This window comes from Canis lupus, unplaced genomic scaffold (genome assembly GCF_011100685.1).
Source record: "Canis lupus familiaris isolate Mischka breed German Shepherd unplaced genomic scaffold, alternate assembly UU_Cfam_GSD_1.0 chrUn_S1723H1918, whole genome shotgun sequence".
Taxonomy (NCBI): Eukaryota; Metazoa; Chordata; class Mammalia; order Carnivora; family Canidae; genus Canis; species Canis lupus.
Genome location: NW_023330572.1, coordinates 4512 through 24712, shown reverse-complemented (window position 1 = coordinate 24712; position 20201 = coordinate 4512). Strand labels below are relative to the sequence as shown.

Below are 20201 nucleotides of genomic sequence, written 5' to 3'. Positions count from 1 at the left end.
CTCACTACTGCTGTGTTTTTAATAATAATCTCTCTAAACTCTCCTATCTTTACATTCATCTCATCCTTATTAAATGAATTCTTACCCCACAACCCCTCCCTCATCTTCACATCCATCTAGCTATTCTTTCCAGTTGCTTTCTAATTCTTTCCCTCCATAATGGCATACCTAAGATTTGTTTATTCCCACCAACCGTAATAAATCTCAACCCAGTACTTACTTCTCTGTTGTTATTACACTTTCTCTTATATTCTTGAGGGCTTCCATTTCTCCCTAAGATTCTTTTCATTATAAGGATATCAAGAGGATAGTATGTGAAAAAACATGGGGGACAAAGTTCAAAACAACTTACCTTTGTAACACCAAGCATTGCTGAAGACGTTTGAGGAGTTTCGGGTGATACAAAAGCAAGAGGAGAATAGTCAGAGACATTGACGGATGGTTTACAGAGAGTTTCAGTCTTATCTTCCCTTGCAAAATTGTTGTCAGCAAATAAAGGTCTATCTTCTTGGCTCACAAGACCACATTTTGCTTCTATTTAGTGAAAAACAAAGTAAAGAGTACATGAAGATATCTGTAACTTTGAATTACTAAATAACACAAAAATGGACAAAACTCCGTGAAAAACACAAATCTTCAAATAGCTTACTCTTGGGTCGCAGAAAAGCAGCCATTTGCTTTCTTAAGTTTAGTTTCGGGACAGTCTAGAAAAAAAATTGATAGTTTTCAGGATTACAAGTATCACATTTCGTAAAAATAATTGTAATATTCACCATTACCAAATGAACACCATTACAAAAAGAACACAGGTTTTGGAGATCATTCAAATACAGATTCAAATCTCAGTTCCGCCATTTACTAACCTACATTTTCTCATGGGGTGAAGATTATAAGAGATTTAATAGTCCCAAAATGTTACTTTTCTTACCCCTGATTATTATACAAAGTCTTCCTCAAAAAGTTAAATAAAAATAGAGCTATCCGGGATCCCTGGGTGGCGCAGCGGTTTAGCGCCTGCCTTTGGCCTAGGGCGCGATCCTGGAGACCCTGGATCGAATCCCACGTCGGGCTCCCGGTGCATGGAGCCTGCTTCTCCCTCTGCCTATGTCTCTGCCTCTCTCTCCCTCTCTCTCTCTGTGACTATCATAAATAAATAAAAATTTAGGGAAAAAAATAGAGCTAACCTATGACCCAGCAATCGCAGTACTCAGTATTTATCCAAAAGATACAAACATAGTGATTTGAAAGGGCACCAGCACCCCAACGTTTAAAGCAGCAATGACCACAATAGCCAAACTACAGAAAAGCCCGATGCCCATTGACAGATGAATGGATAAAGAAGATGCAGTGTGTATAAATACAATGGAATATTACTCAGCCATCCTAAAGAATGAAATCTTGCCATTTGCAATAACATAGATGGGACTTAAGAGTATTATACTAAGTGAAATAAGTTAGAGAAAGACAAATACCATATGATTTCAATCCTATGTGGAATTTAAGAAACAAAACGGAGGTGCATAGCGGAAGAGAGGGAAAAATAAGATAAAAATCAGAGAGAGAGACAAACCGTAAGAGACTCTTAATCATAGGAAATAAACTGAGGGTTGTTGGAGGGGAGAGGGTTGGGGCAATGGGGTAATTGGGTGATGGTAATTAAGGAGGGCTCTTGAAGTAATAAGCACTAGATGATGTATGCAACTGATGGATCACTGAATTCTACCTCTGAAGCTAATAATACGTTATATGTTAATTAATTTGAATTTAAAAATTTTAAAAAGGGGATCCCTGGGTAGCTCAGTGGTTTAACGCCTGCCTTTGGCCCAGGGTGGGATTCCTGGAGACCAGGGATCGAGTCTCATGTCAGGCTCCCTGCATGGAGCCTGCTTCTCCCTCTGCCTGTGTCTCTGCCTCTCTCTCCCTATGTCTATCATGAATAAATTAAAAAATCTTAAAAAAATTTTTTTAAATACTTTACCAAAATGTCTTAAAATAAAAATTTATCCCTAGGTAATTTAAATTCAAAAACCTAACAATAAGGGCAGCCCCGGTGGCGCAGCGGTTTAGCACCGCCTGCAGCCCAGCGCGGGATCCTGGGGACCCTGGATCGAGTCCCACATCAGGCTCTCTGTATGATGCCTGCTTCTCCCTCTGCCTGTGTCTCTGCCTCTCTCTCTGTCTCTATGACTAAATAAATAAAATCTTTTAAAAAAACTAACAATAAGAAATGTCATTATTGGGACGCCTGTGTGGCTCAGTGGTTGAGCATCTGCCTTCGGCTCAGGGTGTGATCCCAGAGTCCCACATCAGGCTCCCTACATGGAGCCTGCTTCTCCTCCCTCTGCCTCTGTCTCTGACTCTCTCATGAATAAATGAATACAATATTTTTAAAAATTAATTATTTTATTATATTTAAAATTTTTCAAATGTGTTTGAATGATTTATAATTGTATGACGATCTCTTATAAGAGAAAATATTAAAACTTAGTTTCTAGTAGTATTTATTTGGGCAAGTTGGCATTACAAACAGTTTAAGTTGCTTTTGTTTGTCAAAATGCTAAGGACAAATGATTATCTAACATCAGCTCCTTCCAGGAATGTGAGAAAAATAATAAGGCTTGTGGGGTAATGATTCAGGAATGAAAACCACAGACACACACAGACAACAGAAAGGCATAATCAAAAATATTGACAATAAACATAGAAAGAGATGGACTGAAAGAACAGACACTAAAGAAACGTGTTTTGTTTTTTTTTCCCCCATGTAAGGAAAACGTAGGGTACGGGAAAGTCATGTACAAAAAAATGCAGGGGGGACAGCCATGGTGGTTCAGTGGTTGAGTGTCTGCATTCGGCCCAGGGCGAGATCCTGGAGCCCCAGGATCGAGTCCCATGTCAGGCTCCTTGTATGGAGCCTGCTTCTCCCTCTGCCTGTGTCTCTGCCTCTCTGTGTGTGTGTGTGTGTGTGCGTGTGTGTGTGTGTGTGTGTGTCTGTCATGAATAAATAAAACCTTTAAAAAATGCAGGAAGAAGAAGAAAAAAAGAAAAACATAAGACGTGACCAATCAAGCATAATCTTAAGGCAGGGAAAAATGTAAGTTAAAAAAGGCCTGTGGAAAAAATGGTTAGGTTAGTATTAACTTATTAGTTAATACTAATTAATTATTAATTAGTAATAATACTAACAACCATTTTTCCACAGGCCACACTATATGTGTGTGTATGTGTGTGTGTGTGTGTGTGTGTATGTATGTATAGTTAGGAATATACAATGAACAGCCGCCTCTGTTTAATGTATAAATGTAACATTTATATAATAGATTGCCCCCTATATATTTTCAGACCATAATGCTTTGAAACTAGAACTAAACCACTAAAAGAAGAAATATGGAAGGATTTCAAACACGTGGAGGTTAACGACCATCCTTCTAAACGATTAAAGGGTCAACCAGGAAATTAGAGAAGAATTAAAAAGATTCCTGGAAACTTATGAGAATGAAGATACAATCGTTCAAAATCTTTGGGATACAGCAAAAGCAGTCCTGAGGGGGGAATACATCGCAAGACCAGCATCCGTCCCCAAACTGGAAAGAACTCAATGCAAAAGCTAACCTTGCACCTAAAGGAGCTGGAGAAGGAACAGCAAGTGAAACCTTCACCCAGCAGAAGAAGACAATAAATAAATATTCGAGCAGAACTCAATGAGATAGAGACCAGAAGAACTGGGGAACAGATCAACAAAATCAGGAGTTGGTTCTTTGAAAGAATTAATTAATAAGACAGATAAATTATTAGCCAAACTTATTAAAAAGAAGAGAGAGAAGACCCAAACTAATAAAATCATGAACGAGGGGATCCCTGGGTGGCGCAGCAGTTTGGCGCCTGCCTTTGGCCCAGGGCACGATCCTGGAGATCCGGGATAGAATCCCACGTCGGGCTCCCGGTGCATGGAGCCTGCTTCTCCCACTGCCTGTGTCTCTGCCCCTCTCTCTCTCTCTGTCTCTCTCTCTCTCTCTCTGTGACTATCATAAATAAATAAAAATTAAAAATTAAAATAAAATAAAATAAAATGAAATCATGAACGAGAGAGGAGGGATCACCACCAACACCAAGGAAATACAAACGATTTTGAAAACTTAGTATGAGCAGCTTTACGCCAATAAATTAGGCAATCGAGAAGAAATGGGTGCATTCCTGGAAAACCACAAACTACAAAACTGCAACAGGAAGACATAGAAAACCTGAACAGGCCAGTAACCAGGGACGAAACTGAAGCAGTCATCAAAAACCTACCAAGACACAAAAGTCCGGGGCCAGATGGCTTCCCAGGGGAATTCTATCAAACGTTTAAAGAACAAACCATACCTATTCCACTAAAGCTGTTATGAAAGATAGAAAGGGATGGAGTACTTCCAAAGTCGTTCTATGAGGCCAGCATCACCTTAATTGCAAAACCAGACACAGACCCCACCAAAAAGGAGAATTATAGACCAATACCCTGATGAACACGGACGCAAAAATTCTCAACAAGATACTAGCCAACAGGATCCGACAATACATTAAGAAGATGATTCACCGTGACCCAGTGGGATTTATCCCCAGGATGCAAGGCTGCTTCAACACTTGTAAAGCAATCAATGTGATTCATCATATCAGCAAGAGAAAAAAAACAAGAACCACATGATCCTCCCAATAGATGCAGAGAAAGCATTTGACAAAATACAGCATCCATTCCTGATCAAAACTCTTCAGGGTGTAGGGATAGAGGGAACATTCCTCAGCATCTTAAAAGCCATCTACGAAAAGCCCACAGCAAATATCGTTTCAATGGGGAAACACTGGGAGCCTTAACCCTAAGATCAGGAACAAGACACGGATGTCCACTCTCACCACTGCTATTCAACATAGTACCAGAAGTCCTAGCCTCAGCAATCAGGCAACAAAAAGAAACAAAAGGCATTCAAAGTGGCAAAGAGGAAGTCAAACTCTCCCTCTTTGCAGATGACATGATACTGTGCATAGAAAACCCAAAAGAGGGCAGCCTGGGTGGCTCAGCGGTTTAGCGCTTCCTTCAGCCCAGCGCCTGGTCCTGGGGATCCGGGATCGAGTCCCGCGTCCGGCTCCCTGTGTGGAGCCTGCTTCTCCCTCTGCCTGTGTCTCTGACTCTCTCTCTCACTATATCTCATAAATAAATGAATAAATAAAATCTTAAAAAAAAGAAAGAAAAAGAAACCCAAAAGACTCCACCCCAAGATTGCTAGAAATCATACAGAAATTCGGCATTGTGGCAGGATACAAAATCAATGCCCAGAAATCAGGTGCATTTCTATACATAAACAATGAGACTGAAGAAAGAGAAATGAAGGAGTCAATCCCAATTACAATTGCACCCAAAAGCATAAGGTACCTAGGAATATACATAACCAAAGAGGTAAAGTGTCTCCACCCTCAAAACTACAGAACACTTCAGAAGGAAATTGAGGAAGACCCAAAGAGATGGAAAAATATGCCATGCTCACAGATTGGAAAAATTTCAATGCTACCCAGGGCAATTTACACATTTAATGCAATCCCTATCAACATACTATGGACCTTCTTCAGAGAGTTGGAACAAATCATCTTAAGATCTCTGTGGAATCAGAAAAGACCCCAAATAGCTAGGGGAATATTAAAAAAGAAAACCATAGCTGGGGGCATCACAATGCCAGATTTCAGGATGTACTACAAAGCTGTGGTCATCAAGACAGTGTGGTACTGGCACAAAAACAGACACATAGATCAATGGAAACAGAATGCAGAATCCGCAAGTGGACTCTCAACTTTATGGTCAACTAATATTCAACAAAGCAGGAAAGACTATCTACTGGAAAAAAGACAGTCTCTTCAATAAATGGTGCTGGGAAAATTGGATAGCCACATGCAGAAGAATGAAACTGGACCACTTTTTTACACCATACACAAAGATAAACTCAAAATGGATGAAAGATCTAAATGTGAGACAGGAATCCATCAGAATCCTAGAGGAGAACACAGGCAACACCCTTTTTGAACTTGGCCACAGCAACTTCTTGCAAGATACATCCCGGAAGGGAAGCAAAACCAAAGCAAAAATGAATTATTGGGACTTCATCAAGGTAAGAAGCTTCTGCATAACAAAAGAAACAGTCAAGAAAACTAAAAGGCACCCTACAGAATGGAAGAAGTTATTTGCAAATGACCTATCAGATAAAGGGCTAGTATCCAAGATCTATAAAGAACTTAGTAAACTCAACAGCAAAGAAACAAACAATCCAATCATGCTATGGGCAAAAGACATGGACAGAAATTTCACAGAGGAAGACACAGACATGGCCAACAAGCACATGAGAAAATACTCCGGATCACTGGCCATCAGGGAAATATAAATCAAAACCAGAATGAGGTATCATCTTCCACCAGTGAGAATGGGCAAAATTAACAAGGCAGGAAACAACAAATGTTGGAGAGGATGTGGAGAAAGGGGAACCCTCTCGCACTGTTGGTAGCAATCTGAACGGGTACAGCCACCCTGGAAAACTGTGTGGAGTTTCCTCAAAGAGTTAACAATAGAACTGCCCTATGACCCAGCAATTGCACTTCTGAGGATTTACCCAAAGGTACAGATGCAGTGAAATGCAGGACACCTGCACCCCAATATTTATAGCAGCAATGTCCACAATAGCCAAACTGTGGAAGGAGCCTCGGTGTCCATAGAAAGATGAATGGCTAAAGAAGATGTGGTCTATGTATACAATGGAATATTACTCAGCCATTAGAAATGACAAACACCCACCATTTGCTTTGACGTGGATGGAACTGGAGGGTATTATGCTGAGCAAAATGAGTCAATTTGAGAAGGACAAACATTATATGTTCTCATTCATTTGGGGAATATAAGAATTGGTGAAAGGGAACATAGGGAGAGGAGAAAAAATGAGTGAAAATATCAGTGAGAGTGACAGAATATGAGAGACACCTAACTCTGGGAAATGAATAAGGGGTAGTGGAAAGGGAGGTGGGGGGGGTTGTGGTGACTGGGTGATGGGCACTGAGGGGGTCACTTGGCAGGATGAGCATTGGGTGTTATGCTAAATGTTGGCAAATTGAACTCCAATAAAAAAAAAGTTAAAAAAACATAAAATGACAAGAGGCAAGCCACTTTATATTTTAAGAGTAAATAATACACAACACCCAACTCAGAGCAGGAAAATTAATTTTACAAGAGAGTACTTTACCTTGGTACCAGAACTTAAGTCCTCATGTTTTGAAGGCCTTGAATCATCAGTATCAGCTTTGCGGGTACGACTTTACAGCAAAAATAGAAAACAAAGACAAGTTCATTTCTTTAAAAAGAAAAATCGAGTCAAAGTCAGTTGTTTATTAATGAAGTTTCTTGACATACGAAAATTTAGCCTTGTTTTGGTTAAGCTTTTATTTTTAATTCTAGTATCCTTAACATACAGTGTTACATTAGTTTCATATATACAATATAATGATTTGGTAATCCCATACATCACCCAGTGCTCATCATGACTAGTGCATTCCTTAATTCCCATCTCCTATTTCACCCATTCCCCTACCAACATCCCCCCTGGTAACCATCAGTTTGTTCTCTATAGCAGTCTTCTTCTTGGTAAATCTGTCTTTTCTGTCTCCTTCGCTCATTTTTATTTTGTTTCTTACATGTTACTTAGGAGTGAAATCATATTTGTCTTTCTCTGACTTACACTGCTTAGCGTAATACACTCTAGCTCTCACCATGCAAATGACAAGATGTCATTCTTTTCAATGGCTGAACAATATTCCATTGTGTGTGTGTGTGTGTATATATATATGTGTGTGTGTGTATATATATAGATATATATATATATACACACACCACTTTTTATTCACTAATCCATCAACATGCACACTTAGGCTGATGATTGCAAATAATGCTGTAGTAAAAACATGAGTGCATGTATCCCTTTGAATTGGTGTGTTTGTCATATCTGGGTAAATACGCAGGAGTGCAACTCTTGGATTGTTAGTTTTGTTTTTAACTTTTTGAGGAACCACCATACGGTTTCCCATGGTGGCTGTCCCAGTTTGCACTTCCACCAAAAGTGCAACAGGGTTCCTTTTTCTCCACATCCTCAACTACACTTGTTTCTTGTGGTTCTGATTTTAGCCATTCTGACAGGTGTGCAGCGCTATCTCATTGTAGTTTTGATTTGCATTTCCCTGATGACGTGTGATGCTGATCATCTTTTTATATATCTGTTGGCCAACTGGATATCTTCTTTGGAAAAATGTCTGATATATTCTGATCATTCTTGACCTGGATTGTGTTTTGGGTGTTGAGATGTATCAGTTCTTTAGATTCTTATACTAACCTTTATCAGATATGTCATATGCAAATGTCTTCTCCCATTCTGTAAGGTTGCCTTTTAGTTTTGTGGATTGATTCCTTCACTGCAAAAGCTTTTGATTTTGATGTAGCCCCAACAGTTTATTTTGCTTTTATTGCTCTTGCCTCAGGAGACATAAAAAAAGAAAAACCTGGCTACAGCTAATACCAGAGAGATCATTGCCTGTGCTCTCTTCAAGGATAAAATGGTTTCATGTGATATATTTATATCTTTAAACCATTTTGAATTTATTTTTGTAAATGGTGAAAGAAAGTGGTCCTGTTTCAATCTTTTATATACCCATTCAGTTTTCCTAGCATCATTTATTGAAGGAGACTGCCTTTTCAAACCATTGGATATTCTTTCTTGCTTTGTCAAAGACTAATTAACCATATCATTATAGTTTATTTCTGGATTTTCTATACTATTCTACTGATATTTGTATCCATTTAATGCCAATACTATGCCGTTTTGATTACTACAGCTTTGTAATATAACTTGAAATCTAGCATAGAGATATCTCCAGTTATGTTTTTCTTTTTCCAATATTGCTTTGGCTATTTGAGGTCTTCAGTGGTTCCATATAAATTTAGTGTTGTTTGCTCTAGTTCTGTGAAACATGTCGATGGATTTTAGTAGGCATTGCATTAAATTTGTAGATTGCTTTGGGTCCTATACACAGTTTAACAATAGGTGCTCTTCCAATCTATGAGATGGAATTCTTTCCACGTCTTTGTGTCATCCTCAATTGCTTTCACCAATGTTTTCAGAATACAGGTCTTTCAAAATTTGGCCTCTGTGTTATTTTTTTAACATGTTATTTATTTATTTATTTACTTATTTATTTGAGAGAGAGAGAGAGAGAGTGTGTGTGTGTGTGTGCACAGTAGGCAGAGAGGCAGGTGGAGGGAGGGGAAAGAAGCAGGGCCCCTGCTGAGCAGAGAGCCTTATATGTGGCTCTATCCCAGTACCCTGACATCATGACCCAAGCCAAAGGCAGTCGCTTAACCGACTGAGCCAGCCAGGCGCCCCTTGGCCTCTGTTTTTAAAAAGGGTTTAGTTATCTATTTTGCTTTCACCTCTCCTAACCTGTGAAATGCCTAGTAAAGGCCCAGTTTTAGTTCCCATAACTAAGTGTGACAGGTGAGGAATTCTCTGAAATGTCTGACAGCTAACTGGACAAAAGTTAACCACCATGAATTATCACCTTCCACCTGTCAGAATGGCTAGAATCAAAAACACACACTAAAAAATATTGGTGAGGATGCAGAGACTAAGGAATACTCGTGAGCTGGTGATGAGGATAGAAATTGGGGCAGCCACTGTAAAAAACAAAATGGAGTTTCCTTGAAGAAGTACCAATAGAAATACCACATGATCCAGTAATCCACTACTGGGTACTTACTTACCCCCCAAAAAAGAAAACACTAATTTGAAAAGACATATGTACCCCAATGTTTACTGCAGCATTATTTACAACAGCCAAGATATGAAAGTAACCCATGTCCATCAACAGATGTATAACACACACACACACACACACACACACACACACACACATACACAGAGCAATATTACTCAGCCATAAAAAAGAATGAAACCTTACCATTTGCAACAATGTGGATTACCTGGAGGGTATTAAGCCAAGTGAAATAAGTCAGAGCAAAATAGACAAATACTGTATGATTTCACTTATATGTAGAATCAAAAAAGCAGAACAAATGAACAAACAACCAAAAAGCAGAACCAGACCCATAAGTACAGAGAATTCTGTATTGCCAGAAGGGAAGTGGGTGGGGGACAGACAAAAATGGGTGAAGGGAAGTGGGAGGTTCAGCATTCCAGTTATAGTAAGTCACAGGGATAAAAGTACAGCATAGGGAATATAGTCAATAGTATTGTAACAACAATATGCAGTAACACATGGTAGCTACACTTGTGGTAAGCATGGGGTAACAACATAGAATCACTATGTTGTACACATGAAACTAACATAACGGTGTGTCAACTATACTTACATTTTGAAAAGAAACTATCTACAGATGTTAAAGAACAAATTTATATGTTATTAGTGGGAATACTATTCCCGAAGAGATTAAAAGATTAAAAATTATAAAATCCAAGTTTCACAAGTCCTGCCTTATTTACGTCCACATAAACTAGCAAGACCTTAAAAATCATCAAGGGCACTCAGATACCCAAGAAGAGAGACTGCTATAAAAATAGTCCCGATATCTGTGCCTCTATTTACCCACACACTGCCTAATATTTTCTTTTTGTGAGCTACCACTCCTGGATCACTCCTCTGCAGGGCTCAGTGGCACTCTCCAACGTTTAAGTCTTTAGCCTGCCAAGGCACAGATTCCCAAAACAAGGAAAGGCTCAAATGACCAAGAATAGGAGCCATTTCCTGCTCCTGGGGAACCAGCTAACTGGAGTCTGAGTCATCCATGTAGTCATCTCAATGTAGGCACCTTACCAACTACCCAAATGAAGCTCCGTTATTGATCTGACAGCTAGTCCTACCCCACCAAACCCTACACATACATGGGAAGGGCATCAGAGAATTACGAAAAGAGGTGGAGCGATCACAAGACCCTGTGACCTTGGGCCATACATTTACATAGTTCAGAATCTTCATTCCCCCCATTATTTGAAAGGATCTAACCCGCCTTCTGTAAGGTGGGGTAGAAGTCGATGATGTCCCATTCCTATTTGCTGTAAATACTCTTGCCAGTGGTTCAACTGATTTTAATGTTTCTCAACAGAAACTCTGAAGTAGGGCAGCCGGATAGCCCAGCGGTTTAGTGCCACCTTCAGCCCAGGGCATGATCCTGGAGACCCAGGTTTGAGTCCCAAGTCAGGCTCCCTGCATGGAGCCTGCTTCTCCCTCTGCTTGTATCTCTGCCTCTCTCTCTCTCTCTCTCTGTCTCATGAATAAATAAGTAAAATCTTTTTTTAAAGGAAAAGAAACCCTGAAGTATGCTAGTTCCTTCAATTAAACCAACAAAAAGAGGGATCCCTGGGTGGCGCAGCGCTTTAGTGCCTGCCTTTGGCCCAGGGTGCGATCCTGGAGACCGGGATCGAATCCCATGTTGGGCTCCCGGTGCATGGAGCCTGCTTCTCCCTCTGCCTGTGTCTCTGCCTCTCTCTCTCTCTCTCTGTGTGACTATCATAAATAAATAAAAATTAAAATAAATAAATAAATAAATAAATAAATAAATAAATAAATAAATAAATAAATAAACCAACAAAAAGAAATGCTGCTCAGGACTCTCTTGAACGCTCTATTTTAATATGCTTTTATAAACAACAACCAATATCTTGTGTTCTTTCTTTGTGTAATTGACCTTTGTCTATCTTGTCATAAACTCCAATATTCTGTCATCATTTCTAAAACTCTTTTTCCTATTCAACCCAGTGTGGTTCTTCTTGAAACATGCCCTCTCCTGCTAATTCCCATCTCGTGTACACTAGACCCACTCCCTATCTTTATATTATGAAATCAAAGATGAGAGAAAAGGGAAAAAATCTAAATTTAAATCTCATTTCTGTCAGTTATCAAATTCAAGTAAGTCACTTTAATCCCTTTTGAGTTTCAAATTCTCCACTTCAACAACCACTTGGTAAGGATGTTAAACATGGGTTACAGCATCAGAGAGTATTTTGATTAACACATCTCTAAGATTCTTTAAAACCCTGAAATTCTATCTGCTTTTCATTTTGACTTTAGAAAAATGGAGAATCCTTAGCTGCAGAAATGATAAAAAGTAATGGAATAAAAGAAACAGCAAGAAAATTGGAGAAGAAAGTTTAAAAAAATCAAGAAAAGAGTATAGAAAGGACATGGATAAAAGCAAAAAAGTCTACAAAAAAAGAAAAAGCTTCACAGAACTTATCAAGGGTGCCAGCCTAAAGGGAAAATTAGACTGAGAAGTCAGTAAATAGACAACTGTTTAGAAATACCCTCTAAATAGATGATAAATTTAATTAACGTTACATGGTCTATACCTAGATTACATATCCTTCACTTTCAGAAATATCATTCATCTCAAGGAGAGCAGACGTCACTATATCTAAGAGCTTGCCTGATTAGGGCTTGCTTATGTAAAAGCTATGGTACTGTGGCCATAGGTAACTGAGATCCACTCCAAAATCTTTGACAGTAAAAACAAGAAACTAGTTACCACTGCAATAATTACCTCTAGCTATCACTAGTTGTGTCAAATATATTAGGAAAATGCTTGGACTTGCCTGGTTCTTAAGAAAACTCTAAATCAGAGTTAACATGTAATGAAATTTGACATTCTGGGATGATCTAAGATCTGTATCTTAATTCCAGTGCTGCTGAGGGGCAAAACATATATGTGGGAGCCACGCAGGCTAACATTCAAATCATGGGTCTGCTACTCATTAACTATGGAATCCTGGGTCAGTTTATCCATCTCCCTGAACTACAGCTGACTAGTTAAAAAAAGTAGGCTATAACAGCACAGCTCCTTGGTGAAACTATTGCAATGACTAATAAGTAATAAGTAAGACGTATTAAGCACATAATACAGTGTCTAGCCCAGAAGACAACACTCAACAAATCCTTTCCTCTCCACTTCCTTGGTTAACACATCATTTTAAAAAAATCCATAAAAGTCCTACCTGCTTAAAGAGACTTCTTCAGACTTCTTAGCCACTAGTAAAGAAAGCAGGAAAATACATTTTAAGTCAACAATAGAAAAATACAGAATATTAAAACTGTAAGACAGATGATGACTTGTTCAAAAGTATTCCTTTGGGACCACACCTGGAAACCACACTACAGTGGATATTAATTGTACTATTGGTAGGCAGTTAATGCATTAAGAAATCTCATTTTCTCCTCTATATTTACCAATGCAAGAAAGAATTCTAGTTATCAGGATGTGGTACATACAAGTGGATGTTTCTAATGACCATTATTGTAACCAAACCAAACCCTATGAGACTGACAGGAAATGGTATCATTAGCAGAATCATTATCATAAAGTGACAATGGCAAACTTAAATAGCATGATTTTCCTGGACTTCCACTACTAGGAGCAGTTAAAACAGACTATACATATTTAGCTGGAACACAACGGAACCTCTCCAGCTCCTCAGTGGAGACTGCTAAGTTCAGGATGAAATGCCTCATCACAAAGTTCGGCTCGGCTCCGGTCACAATCTTGGGGTCCTGGGTGGAGACCCTCAGGGAGTCTGCTTTTCTCTCTCCCTCTGTCCTTCCACCTCGCTTGTACTATCTTTCAAATAAATAAATAAACTCTTCTCAAAACCTTTTCTAGAGAAAGACATAAGGCCTAGAAAAAGAACATTTTATTTTTTTTATTTTTTTAAAATATTTTTTTCTTTATTTATTTATGATAGTCACACACACACAGAGAGAGAGAGAGAGAGAGAGGCAGAGGGAGAAGCAGGCTCCATGCACCGGGAGCCCGACGTGGGATTCGATCCCGGGTCTCCAGGATCGCGCCCTGGGCCAAAGGCAGGCGCCAAACCGCTGCGCCACCCAGGGATCCCAAGAACAACATTTTAAATGGATTGAATTGAGCCTCCTGACTTGTTCAGTAGAGAGGGCTGAAAATTTCAAAATGGACTGATACTTGGCTAAGGAAATAAAAGCTTCCTTTGTCTTCCAGTATCTTTAACTTGGTATTCTTCAATCTATCCTCCACACGAGACACCTGCAAACTATGGCCACAGGCCAAATCCAACCTGCCATCTGGTTCTGTAAATAAAGTTGTAATGGAGCACAGTCACATCTATTTCAATACATATTGCTATGGCTACTTTCACACGACAATGGCAGAGTGTGAGACCCCAGGGCCTAAAATATTCACTATCTGGCCCTTTTAAGAAAAGCCTGGTGATCCCCATTTTATGCCATAACCAAAGGGCCCTAATTCAAATCTAATCTGATTACTCTTCTATTTCAAATTCTCCTATCAATCCCTGCTGGCTCCCTCCCCAACAGCCATTCCATATTCTTCATTCTTGCTGGAGAACCACAGCTTTATTTGGATATTTAGTGTCCCAATACACAAAGAATGTGGTCTCGCCCCAGCTGCAAAAGGAGAAAGGATTATTCTAAGCTAATCACAGTACCTGACTTACCAGTGACTGGTTTAGGAACAAGCAAGTCATGTTACCTAGCCTATAAAATGTTAGGGGAAGTTTACTGCAAGCTGCTGAGTTTTCTTCCTATATAAAAGAAACACAAAGACAAACACAGTTCTTCTGGTCATGGATATTGTCATGTGAAAATATGCCTGAAGCTGTTGCTAATTAGCCAAGCAGGAAAAGAGACAGGGACTCCTGGGTGACTCAGCGGTTGAGTGTCTGCCTTTGGCTGAGGCTCTGATCCCCGACTTCCCGGATCAAGTCCCATGTTGGGCTCCCTGCCTGGAGCCTGCTTCTCCCTCTGCCTATATCTCTGCCTCTCTCTCTCTCTGTCTCTCATGAATAAATAAATTAAAATCTTAAAAAAAAAACACAACACAAAGACAGCTCTATTCTATTATGAGCACCTTGAAAGACCAAAACTCTATTCCATCTTTGCTTCCTATAACTTGCAAAACCAAAGCCAACCTAAAGAATTTCTGTGATAGAGATCCACTAAGTTAAAGGTTTCTTCCTACATTTCAGACCATGCAACACACTAGGTGCCACCTCTGGGGAGCAACGGTAACATCTTTGTGACTGCGAACATTTTTGTGCTTTTATTATAATTTGTTGAGCCCAAGTTGCCCTTTTTGAGTATTTATTATGATCATCTTTTGACTAATAACAGAGTATCTTATTTCCAAAGAACTACAGTATTATGCAACAAACAGGAGAGAACATTGTTCTAATGAAGTCAACATATCACATTCTGACTTAAGAGAAGTGAATAGTGAGATTGTGTTGATGCAACAGCATCTAAAATAACCTGTGCTCCTCAACAGGCTTCCGTAGGATAGGTCATCACCTAAAAAATCAAGCAATCTCATTGGTCTTTCTGCACACTAGCTAAGTTTTGCAGTTCTTATTGTTTGCCATTTGTGTAAAGGACCAGCAAGGTATTGCAGAGTTCCAGTTTTAAGGATAATGAGACAAATCACGCTATAATAATATTTACTAAATGAAATCCACTTGTAAAAGTCAAAATACCATTTGTATAACCAGTAATTTTTATAACATGTTTATAGAGGAAACATAAAACATACTAACTTGAAAATCTTTTTTCCTTATTTACACAAAGCTATCGCATAGGATTTTAAGTCTCATAACTAATGAGGGCACCTGGATGGCTCACTGGTTGAGGTTGTGATCCCAGGTTCTGGGATTGAGTCCTACATCAGGCATCCGTATGGAGCCTGCTTCTCCCTCTGCCTCTCTCTTTGCCTCTCTCTCTGTGTCTCTGAGGAATAAAGAAATAAATTCTAAAAAATACTAAGATAACGAATTTATTTTCAGACAATACTGCCTCATATTTTAAATTACCAAAAAGAACTTCTCAAATTCTGAATCCGAGACTATTAAGAAAGAAATTAAGAAACCAAACACCCATGCAATTTACACATCCGATTTGTTTCGTTTTGTTTTCATTGCTTTTTCATTATCAAAACTGCCTTACTCTGACTTCATCTATGTTAGGACCACCATAAGTAATTCACTCTAAAAAATCGTACCTAGATCATGATTCTGTGAAGAATTTTCAGGTTTCATTTCTTCTTCATGTTCAGAAATTAGTTGGTCACTGCTACGTATAAGAAAGAGTGATAAACAATGAGACTTTTTTAATACTGATATGAAAAATATTTACCAGATATATCAAATTCTTAAGATTTTTCAAAGAATATCAGGGTTAACATCAAAACTTAAATTACCCGAATAGGTACTTCAAATTTGTTAGTTCTAAAAACTTTTATCAAGTATGTAATTATAATTAAAGGAGAAACAAAAGTAAGGTGAACCAGTCATGAGTTGAAGGCATTTTGCTCAGTAAACTAAGAGTTAGCCTGCCATAATGGAAAGTGTCTCAAATCCCAAAGTCCCAGCTCTAAAACCAGCAGCTTTTTGTTCTTAGACCAGCCACTTCTCTTCCACTCAAAGTCTTTCTCTATAAAACAGGAATCTTACCATCTTATATTACAAGGCTGTTAGGAGGATTTAATGAGGTATTATACCCAAAACGTGGTCTCTCAGGCAAGGTGATGCCCACAACTCTGGGAAGGGCAATATGAGACCTTCCATGACCTAATAAAAAAGGTATTCCACAGGAGTTAAAGCAAGCTTGGGGGGCAGCCCGGGTGGCTCAGTGGTTTAGCATGGCCTTCAGCCCAGGGCATGATCCTGGAGACCCAGGATCGAGTCCCATGTCGGGCTCCCTGCATGGAGCCTGCTTCTCCCTCTGCCTGTGTCTCTGCCTCTCTCTCTCTCCTCTCTGTGTATTCTCATGAATAAATAAAAATAAAATCTTAAAAAAATTAAAAAAATAAAGCAGGCTTCGGGTACAGATGTAGGAACAAAGGGGAAGGAAAGTCCAGTCTCTGCTTGTAGTATTATTTGAACTCCTTTAATAGTTTAGAATGGTCCTAACTAAAGTCTGCTAGCAGAAAAGACAAACAAAATCCTCGAAGGTTAATTCATCATGAAGGTCTGGGCTAATATATGGTTTCCACGTAAGGTTTTTGAGTGTGAAGGGAAGGGTGTATTGGGCTAAAGCCAGAAGGCCCAGCTGCCAGAACAGCATGCCGGTGGCTTTGGAATAGCAGCTGAGCATATAAGCGTATGTAATAAACAAAAAAGGGTTGTAAGTTTGAATTCTAAGTGTGGATCACCATGAGGACTGACGAATGAGGATCAGCAAGGGCATCCTATGAGCAAAAGTCAATCATGACTGGACTGCAGAACCAGTTTCAACAGCAATGTTGCAGGAACAGAATCAAAGGAAACCACAGAATGATGAGCATGTCCTTTTTTCCATCCAAAAGGCTTATGAAAGAGGACTGTCTCTCTGGTCTTAGGGAAACCCTTAGGTTCTCGGGAAATTCAAGGGGGAAAGTATAGGCGATAACCCACAAGGAAAAGTATAAAGTTTTCTATGAAACTGAACATCTTAGGACACAATAGTTAGTCAAAACAGACGTTGAGGTGGGTAGTTCAGTCAGTTAACCATCTGCCTTTGGTTCAGGTATGGCCTCAAGGATCCAGCCCTGTGTTGGGCTCCCAGCTCAGCAGAGTGTCGGCTTCTCCCTCTCCCTCCACCCCTCCGCCTCACTTGTGCTTGCTCTCATTAATAAATAAGTAAATAAATAAATAAATAAATAAAATCTTTTTAAAAAGCACCCAGGTATAACATTATGTGAACCCCATGCAGAAGGGTTATAGTTGGAATGAAACAGATACAGTGAGGATCCCTAAGGATAAAGGTCTCAAGAGTCCTGACATAAAGAACCCTGCACCCATTGCTACTTCTAACTAGTCTAGCCTTTTGCTTGGTTTCTGGGTGATGATAGGCTCTAACTCACTGCCATCCCAAAGTGCTGAATCAAATTATACCTTCTCAGCTGTTACATAGGAAGTAACACTATTTTACTATATTTTAAACCTCAGTTGAGAAATATCTAGCATGTTTTAAGTTATTTTCATTTTTGAAAAAAGATTTTACTTATTTATTCATGAGAGACACACACATACACACAGAGAGAGAGAGAGAGAGAGAGAGGAGGCAGAGACATCAGCAGAGGGAGAACCAGACTCCTCACAGGGAGCCAGACGTGGGACTCGATCCCCAGGCCCCGGGATCATGCCCTGTGCCCACGGCAGACACTCAACCGCTGAGCCGCCCAGGTATCCTAGTAATAACTAGCATTTTAATGTAAACTTACATATTAATACTATTAATAATAGCATATTCTTCTGCAGTCCATCCATATACATCTTAGGAAAACCTTCCTAAAGAGAAGACTGACTATATTTCATGGTTCATCTTTTACAGCATATTTTACAGCAAGCATAAGGGCTATTCTAAAATAACAGAGAGATAACTTCATCCTTAAGAACTCAGAGTATTTAAGCACCTAATCTGATATACTTCATCAGGGTAATATCTCACATGTTGCTACAGAATTGACCACTAACATGTCCAAGTGTTCATTTTTTGTAAATTAACCCCACGGCTAAAATGAAGGGACAAAAAAGAAGTCTCTGGTTCCACTTGGGTATCATAGTAGAAGTTGCTAATTTTAAAACCCTCTGATGAACAAGAAACTATGCTGAGGTCACTGATCTGAATAGGTGAAGGGTTTTTTAAAAAAAATTCCCCATTTTGTGACATCTGGGTGGCTCAGCGGTTGAGTGTCTGCCTTTGGCTCAGGGCGTGATCCTGGAGTTCCGGATCCTGCTTCTCCCTCTGCCAGTGTCTCTGCCTCTCTTTGTGTGTCTCTCATGAATAAATAAATAAAATCATTTTAAAAATCCCCATTTCTTCCTTAAACTGGTACAGTGTACCTCCAAACCACCTGGAGGCCAGGTCGGTATAAAAGCTATCTGTAGGCTTAAAACAGTAATATTCAACTAATGATAAGAAAACAGTCATAGTTGCAGTTAGTGATGTTAAGTTAAACATGTGGTAGGCACTAAATCACATGATTATATATATAATTATTTACACACAACCACCCTTGAAGGATATATTATTATCCTCCTTTTCATATCAGGATATGTATCTGGTGATGGTAAGTAATGTTTCCAAGGTCACATACCCAGCAAGGAGGCAAGCTAACAATTAAACCTAGTCTTCTGTGAATCTAAAGTCCATCTCTTTTCTCTTTATCACTCACCTAGGATTTATCCTCATTAAAGGAAGAGTCTATTCACCTAAGGTTCTCTTTCATCCTCAATCCATTCCAATTAAAAATGAAAATGATTAAAACATACTGGACATGAAAAAGTATAAAAACTGATGAACCCCAGAGTATCTGCTAATGGTAATCACTTCGGGATCATCTAACAACATCAGTATTCTTCAACAAAAAGTAATAAAGCAAAGTGTCATCCAAAAAAACAAAACAACTCCTACTTATGCTTATTGGTATATCTTTTAAAGTATGAAATAGCATCTTAAAAATATTAATAAAGAGTTCAGATATCCAGAATTGTGTCATAAGTAAACTACAAGTTGGGAGTCCCCATTATAAAACTAATAATATTAATATGAAACCCTTTTAATATAAAATCCGATGGCAAAAAAACTATTGCAAATGACATCAATCAATATTACAAAGAAATATGAATTCTGCTATACACTGTTCATGTTGGCCTGTCAGAAAAATTGCTTTCTACCTAAGAGATGACATCCTGACATTTTTTCACTATATGACTATAACTTAATCATCTTAAGATAAAATTTATGACATGAGAAATTGTTACCACTCAAGACAAAATAGTAAGGTTTTAAAAAAACAAAACAAAAAAATACTCTACCTTTTAACCGTATCCCCTGAAAGTAGACGTGCTCCTTTTCCTACTAAAAATTTCACCATTTGCTCTTGGTTTTCATTTAGAGCAACTAAAACTGGTGTGAGGCCATCCTGTAAAAGTGAAAAACAACTTATAATTTATAAAAATTACATATTGCATGCTAAATTTTAAAATTTCTATACATTCTGCTAAACTTAAAACATATACTGTAGAAAGTAAAATAAAATTAGCCCCTTCCTTCTCACCACTCTGTGTTTTCACCACCTGATCCTTCTTTTTTTAAAAGACTGCTTTCTC

At 38.8% G+C, this 20201-nt stretch overlaps 1 protein-coding gene across 10 annotated transcripts in view; it reads right to left on the bottom strand.

Annotated features, from left to right (window-relative positions):
• Nucleotides 1–19968, bottom strand: part of LOC119878561 (coiled-coil domain-containing protein 144B-like) — a 74302-nt gene extending 54334 nt beyond the window's left edge. For all 10 annotated transcript variants that reach the window (XM_038589183.1, XM_038589184.1, XM_038589176.1 and 7 more), the window contains exons 1-6: nt 19908–19968; nt 16109–16179; nt 13062–13095; nt 7254–7323; nt 650–704; nt 353–534 (exon numbers count right to left, since the gene is read on the bottom strand). In XM_038589183.1, the coding sequence (XP_038445111.1) occupies nt 353–534; nt 650–704; nt 7254–7323; nt 13062–13095; nt 16109–16179; nt 19908–19966 (471 nt within the window). In that variant the 5' untranslated portion in view covers nt 19967–19968. The remainder of the gene's footprint in view (nt 1–352; nt 535–649; nt 705–7253; nt 7324–13061; nt 13096–16108; nt 16180–19907) is intronic.
• Nucleotides 19969–20201: the final 233 nt, after the last annotated feature.